Source organism: Gavialis gangeticus, unplaced genomic scaffold (assembly GCF_001723915.1).
Source record: "Gavialis gangeticus isolate Ggan-Ray unplaced genomic scaffold, GavGan_comp1, whole genome shotgun sequence".
In the NCBI taxonomy this organism is placed as follows: Eukaryota; Metazoa; Chordata; order Crocodylia; family Gavialidae; genus Gavialis; species Gavialis gangeticus.
In genome coordinates this window covers 19,481,099-19,488,254 of record NW_017729016.1, presented here as the reverse complement: position 1 = coordinate 19,488,254, position 7,156 = coordinate 19,481,099, and the positions used below count along the sequence as shown (strand labels likewise).

General features: G+C 53.0%; 1 protein-coding gene across 3 annotated transcripts in view; it reads left to right on the top strand.

Moving 5' to 3' along the window:
• Window positions 1-7,156, top strand: part of MMD2 (monocyte to macrophage differentiation associated 2) — a 54,018-nt gene that overhangs the window by 31,553 nt on the left and 15,309 nt on the right. For all 3 annotated transcript variants that reach the window (XM_019512981.1, XM_019512984.1, XM_019512982.1), the window contains 3 exons: window positions 3,364-3,445; window positions 5,153-5,313; window positions 6,090-6,164. In XM_019512981.1, the coding sequence (XP_019368526.1) occupies window positions 3,364-3,445; window positions 5,153-5,313; window positions 6,090-6,164 (318 nt within the window). The remainder of the gene's footprint in view (window positions 1-3,363; window positions 3,446-5,152; window positions 5,314-6,089; window positions 6,165-7,156) is intronic.

Here is a 7,156-nt window from a genome sequence, read left to right as displayed (position 1 = left end):
CTGGACTGGGCTGTGTGAGCCGGGATCCTTTTACCCGCTGGAATTCACTTCTCTGATTCCCAGACATTCATGCCCAAGCCCGGCTCTGAAAGACAAGTCTCCCTTCCGTCGCGCAGGGCTGTGGGAATCACCAGGTCCTGTGCCCCCGGGGGTCAGCATCTCTTATTATTATTATAATAATTAATAATGATCATGCGGGCTGGCATGGGGGAGAGACAAAGTGAGGTTTTGTATTTAAAAAAAAAAAAATGTCTCGTGTGTTTCCGTGGAAACCATGACATCACTACAGACTCCTGAGGGTCTGGGCTACACAGAATAGATTTTTTTTTAGGGGGGAGGAAGGGAAAAAAGCGGGTGGGGAGGGGGGGAAGAAAGAAAAGAAGAAAGAAAAGCGCCCAAATGGGGTTTCAGAGAGGCTCTGGGCAGTTGCATAGCAACAGTACTGTAGAATAATGTCCTGTTGTTGGTGAGATATTGTTCGGCGATGTTGGGAAGGAATGCGAGTGAAATCTGGGCTCAGGCAGGGAATTAGTGGAGCCAAAGCTCTCTTTGTTTGCTAGGCCGTGGTGTGGGGAGGGGGTCATTAATGCCCATCCCTGAGGCTAATGAACGGGTCCTATATGCCCCACCGCGCTCCCACCAGCCCTGAGTCGGCCAGCGTCTTGGGGGCAGGTGAGATCCAGGTTGGTGGCTCAGCTCATGGGTTTTGCCAGCATAAGTGGAGTGTAAACATGGCAGTGAGGCAGGGCTGGGAGCTGCGGGCGATCCAGGGCGAGGGCACAGGCCACTTCTGCCTCAGGATTTGCAGAGGGCTGCAGCCGGCAAGCTGTCCTCGCATTGCCTTTGCAGCTGGACCCTGTGCAAAGCAAGGCTAAGGGACCTGTGGAGGGAGCTTCCTCACATCTTTCCCCTCTGAACTGATGCAGGGGGATCCACTGCCACCTGCTTCATGCAGGGAGCATGGTCACCCTCCTCGGGATGCCCTGGCAGGAAACTGTGAGGTTGTAGGAAACCTGGTCCACGCGTCAGTCAGAGCCGCCTCTTTGCACCAGTCAATGGCCATGCACACGTGTGGAGGGGAGAAGGCTCTGGCATCTGAATGCCGTTGGCTGCTGGAGGCGGCAAGAGAGGTAACATGCTCCTGCCTCAGGGTCTTCAATGCAGGCTCTGCCGGTGCACGAGACTTCCCTTGGGGTTGGCAGGCTCTGGACCTGCCCCGAGAGAGCAGACACCCTGTGGTTAGTGGGTGTGGATAAATCTCCTTCCAGTCAGAACAAAGCTGGGTGTTTTGGAGACACAAGGAGAGATTTCTGTAGCCCAAGCGGTTGGGCCGGTGATTTTGAACGCCGAAGGGTCAGCTCCAGTGCTTGCATGACCTGTGCAGCCACAGCTACATCTGACAGCAGAGGATGCAGCCATATGTCAGTGCTGAAGGTGCCCAGGTGCCCATGACTGTCTCTGTGGTTAGGGTCCTGGAGCACTCAGTCCTCGGCAGGGTATCAGCAACTCGCATCGCCTTCAACAGGATCCATCCCTACCCAACAGAGAAGAACAAGAGGTGTCTTAGATGTTGTGCTGCAGGTGTCCATGTGCTCAGCTGCAATACAGCAAAGGTGACACAGCCACGTCTATCGTCTCAGAGGCTTTGCCATAATGTAGCAGAACCAATGCCATCATGTCTCAGTGTCTCATAATCATTGCTGGGACAGATAAACAACCGTTTCTTCCTAAAAATGTTCTCGGAATGAGGTTGTGTTTGCCAGGGCTAATTAGCCAGCTGGCTCACCAAAACCCTGTTAAGTGCATCCGGATGAAAACATCTTAGCAGGTCAAATCCTGCTCTTACTTTCACATCTGCAGCTTCTGATGGCTTTATTGGCAGCGGCATGGGTGTGAGAGCAGAGGTTCCCATTAATGAAATCTCATGTGGATCATGGTCATTCTTCATAGTGTCTGTGTAATTGCAGAAGCACACCAGGGACTCCGCTGTTGCACTAGCCCAGTGGTTTTCAACCTGTGGTCTGCAGTCCCCTGGGGATCTGCAGACTATGTCCAAGGGGTCTGCAAAAGATGACTATGATCAATCAGAAGTATGTGAATACCCACACTGACAATTCAAAGGGGTCTGCACCTCCATTCAAAATTTCCAAAGGGGTCTGCAAATGCAAAACAGGTTGAAAACCACTGCACTAGACCCATACATCTCATAGACTGGGTACTTGAACATTTATTGCCAAGGTGCTAGTGACACTCAGTGGTCCCCCATACTCCCTGTCTCAGTCCTGGGCATGCGGAGGTGCTGACTGTTAGGTTGTGCCCAATGTATAAACCCTACACTTTGCCCAACCTGTATTATCTTGTGTAGGTTTTCCCCAGGGATACACATCAGGTTTGCCCACTTGTATGGGCAAAATCACACACTGGCAGCAGAGCAGCCTGCTCCAACACAGGTGTGTAATACCCACCAGCATATAGACCTAGGAAGGTTCATCCATTTGTTTCTTGGGACATTGAAACTGAGCCGTTACTTCAGACCAGGAGAGAGCAAACCAAACCTCCAGCATCTGGAAGAGCAGGTAGTGTCTTTCCAGTGGCAGCAGCCTGCCCCTAAACAAGCTGCCTGGCTCCTCGGGTGGGGAGTCTTTAGAGATGTCCCGATGCAGCACACAGAGGTGCAATGGTGAGATATGCCATGGGGAGGACTAGAGGGGTGGGTGCGTGTGGCACCTGGGAAGTGAGGGGGCCGGTGTGAGCTGGACTTCAGACTGAAGTCGGCTCGTTGCTCCGGGCTGAGAGTCTTGTGCCCCTGCAGCCAGAGCCGCAGTTCCAAGGATGCCCCGTGGAGGGAGCCGGCTCAGGCATGGCCCCAAGCCCCTGGCCCTAAGAAAGCCTCTGTTCATCTCTGCCAGCTGTTCCCCCTGCCCCCACCCCAGGCCGCTGCGATCCAGCCCTGCACGTGGTGCCCACATTTTCCTCTGGTGCAGAACAGGGCCTCGTCAGCTTCGTCGTCTGGTGCTCAGCAGAGCAGTGTGCAGGATGCACGGGACCTCAAGAGGGTCGTTGAGGTTCTCTGCCCGAGGACTGGAGACCCAGGCAGCTTCCCCAAGGGCCGGGATAGTGTTAGGGTAGTGAAGATGCTGTTTGGGCTTCCCCAGCCGTGCCCCGTCCCGTGGGCTCTGTGTCAATGTGAGGGCGAGTGGCCTGAGCCTGAGCCTGGCAAACAGCCTGTCTGCACAAGACCCTCCTCCATGTGGCATTGCATGGGCACTTGTTGCTGAGGCATGTGGATGCATCTCAGAGGGGATGTCCAGCCCGTGCAACTCCTCATGCTGACTCTGCTTCTCTCCCTGCCTCTCATTCTAGGTTTATGAATCACAGGGTCCCGTCCAACCGGAGGTACCAACCCACAGAGTATGAGCATGCTGCCAACTGTGCCACCCATGCCGTGAGTTGCCTTCACCTTTTCTTGGGGGCAGGCAGGGGCAGATGCACCTGGCTGGAGGGGCAGTGTTGGGCCTCAGCTCCCAAAAACAGAGTCTCAGCCAGGCCCTCTCCTCTTCCTCCTTCCTTCTGAGAAAGTTCAGGAGCTGTCACACCTTGCCCGTGCATTGCCATTTTCCTAGTGATGCTGCCCTCCACCGGTTTCCGGATGGGAGCTCTCTCACATGTCCTTTGGTCTCTGGTGGCTGTGAAGGGACAGACGATGGATAGGGTTAGGGGTAAGCCAATTTAAGCAAGGGGCTGACAACCCTGAACTACAGAGGTACTCCCATACCAAGGCTCTGTGCACAATGCTGCCTCCAGGGAAGAGAGTAGATTGGAAGAGGACGGGAGAGTTCTTGTCCCACCGGTCAAGGGCAACAGCTCCTCCAGCCCCACTTGCTCCAAGCCTGGCTTGCACTTCGCATGGAAGAAGGGAATCCAGCGATGTGGTTAGAAAACCCAGGGTGCCCCAGCGAGGCAGTGCTCACACGGGGCACGCCGGAGTCTCCGTGAAAATGGAACATCCCTTTTTCACAGCAGGAGATGACTGTCTTGGCAAGACAGGAGGGCCTGGCGTGGTTGGGGCATGGAAGGACCTGATTGACTGAGAGTGAGGTACGTACGGCCATAAATACCACGTGGCAGGGTATGGCGTTTACCGTGAGGGCATCTCCCGAGGCCTCAGTCCCCAGCCTCTCCCTATGGCAGAGCTGTGGCCTTGCGCCCCTTGGTCGGGGACATCTGTCATTGGCTGCAAGGCACTTCCAGGATCCCAGTGATGATCAGGAAGGTTTGGCCCAGCTGATGCTTAAGCTTTCAAAAAAAAAGCCTTTTGCTTTTGGGGAAGCTTTCCCCGTGACTCGGAAAATACATTGCAGGCAGGACCAGAGACAGGCATGAGCGAACCAGGTCCAGACAAAAAGGAGACCCAAAAATGGTCATTTTAATTATTATTACTATCATTATCTCTGGCAAAGGGGGGCTTGATACTAAAAGTTCACCTGGGGCTGCCAGGAGTGTAGTTCACAAGAGCCCCTTAAAACCAGTGAAAAGGCTCACATGTACAACAGGACCCTCCGCTTCCTACCCACTGGGAAGGAGGAACATGGAAGAGATGTAGAAGGGACGAAGGGAAGCCTGTAGCATCCCCAGCGGCGGAGCCTTGGCTTGAAAGCTGTAGCACCCGATGCTTTCAGAGCGGGGGGCTGACCACAACTACAGCACCCAATGCATTTAGAGCAGGGGGCTGAGCACGAGGTGGTTGTCACAGCCCATGCCAATGAGGCCTGCCCCTTCTCCCCGTCATGCAGCGCTGAAGGGCATCTCTGATCTCCAGCCCCCAAGAGCTCCCAAGACCACCTCCTAGGTGGCCACTGGTGAGACATGGGTAGACATGGATGTCTACCCATGTCTCACCCTCAGAGGGGGCTCTGGCCCACCACCTGGGGGCCACCCAGAAGCAGGTGCTTAGCGTGGGGGCAAGGCCCTGGACTCTCTTAGCTAATACAAAGCTGTGGCTGGCTCTGCCTCTCTGCAGGGCTGGGCAGATTCAGCCATAGATGAGGTGCCATTTTGCAGAACAGGGACAATATCTGAGTTATTCCATAGAGAGAAACGCTGAGGTAACTGAAGGAGCCCGAGGCACAAATGGCGTGCTTCTCCTTTCCAGTTCTGGATCCTCCCCAGCATCCTGGGCAGCTCCATCCTCTACTTCCTCTCCGATGACCAGTGGGAGACCATCTCAGCCTGGATCTATGGCTTCGGCTTGTCTGGCCTCTTCATTGTCTCCACCATCTTCCACACCATCTCCTGGAAGAAAAGACATCTCAGGTAACTGAGGCAGGCCTCACAACAGCCACGCTGCCTCCAGGGTTGTTGGCTGTAGCCGTGTTGGTCTTAGGACATAAGCAGACCAGGTTCTTTGGGTAAATAGGATCTCTTTTATTAGACCAACTAAATAGTTGGAAAAATTGTTCTTTGCAAGCTTTCGAGCACAAACACCCTTCTTCAGGCATAGGGGGAGTCTGCTGGTGTTGTATGCTCTGCATGGTGGAATGGACACCAATATGCAAAATGCAGGTCTGTGAAAATGCAAATGCGTGGCAGTGAGGATCAGAGGAAATGGGTGACAATAGGTGTGAGACAGGTCAGGGGGGGCAAGGGGACAGAGGACTGCCACACATTTGCATTTTCACAGGCCTGCATTTTGCATATTGGCTTCTGGTCCACTGTGGAGAACACATGACACCAGCAGGCTCTCCCTATGCCCGAAGAAGGGTGTTTGTGCCCAAAAGCTTGCAAAGAACAATTTTTGCAGCTACTTAGTTGGTCTGATAAAAGATATCACATTTTCCCAAAGAAGTTTGCCTGCCTCCAGGGACACCCAGTGGCTTCTGCTCTAAGTCATTGTGAAATACAGAAGACTGGGCTGGATGGACCTGCGGTGTGACCAGTGCGGTACCTCTTATGGGACAAACATAGGAAGGCTTTGAGGGCAGAAGAGGAAGCAATGTTTATTTAGATGCCAAAGTAAGTCTCGGTTTGCTCCTGACGGCTGGCTCAGCTCCGTGTAACTCCCTGTGTCTGTTTGTCCATCTCTGCTCTAGGACTGTGGAGCATTGCCTACACATGTTCGACAGGATGGTCATCTACTTCTTCATAGCAGCATCTTATGCCCCCTGGTAAGTTCACTGTGTAACTGTGGGGTGGCAGGGTTGGGGACTTAAGTGGTGCCTATGCAGAAATAGCTTCGACTTTCGCATCTAGGGGCAGCGAGTTAATAATACATCCTCCTCCTCATAAAATACATCCCTGTTTCTCTGCTCAGGATGAGCTCCCTGGCTGCACGTGGGAAACCAGGCCACTGTTAATCATGTTCTTTGGTATGGAGGGAGGGGTTTGAACCCATCAACCTGGCTTTTCAAAGGATGGCTTGTCTCAGGCTGTGTAGTTAGTGACTGGCACGAACTTAGGAAACCCAGATCCTTCAGAGTTGTTGAGATCAGCAGCAAAAAAACCCCCAAAAACCATGAGATTTAAAACATATGTATACACATGGGATTTCTTATTATCTTTTTACTTGCCTTCTGGCTTCTGATTTTGTCATTTTCCACCTGTCTGCAACCAGGAGGGCCAGAAATGTACTTGCATTTTCAAATGAAAGCTGAGGAACTCCTCCGAGTCACAGGAGTCGGGGTTATAAGGGATGCCATTTGGGATGAGAGTCAGCAACATGACTGGTCCTGAGCTCAGTGCCTATTCTGCTATGGGTATTTTCCAGGTTTCTGGGATTTGATGGTCGCTGCATGGGGTGGGGGGGAATTTTTTCCCCTCCTGCTGCCACATGTGTCAGGGTTTTTTTAAAGCCTTCCTCAAAGGTATTGGGTATTGGCTGCACCCAAGGCTGGGGACTGTGCCACCAGCTTAAACCCAGAGGGTCTTGCTTGTCTGCTCAGGATCAGGCCGACCACCATATTACGGTTCAGGAAGGAATTTTACCCCAGGGTCAGGTTGGTACAGACTGTCGGGGTTTTTGCTTTCCTCTGTAGTGGGGCGCATGGCTGTCTTCTTGGGATCTCTCAAGCTTATTTTAACCACCCTTACAGCAGCAGGACATTGGCTGCATGGTCCTCTTTCTTTCATAGTTTCATAGTTTCTAGGGTCGGAAGGGACC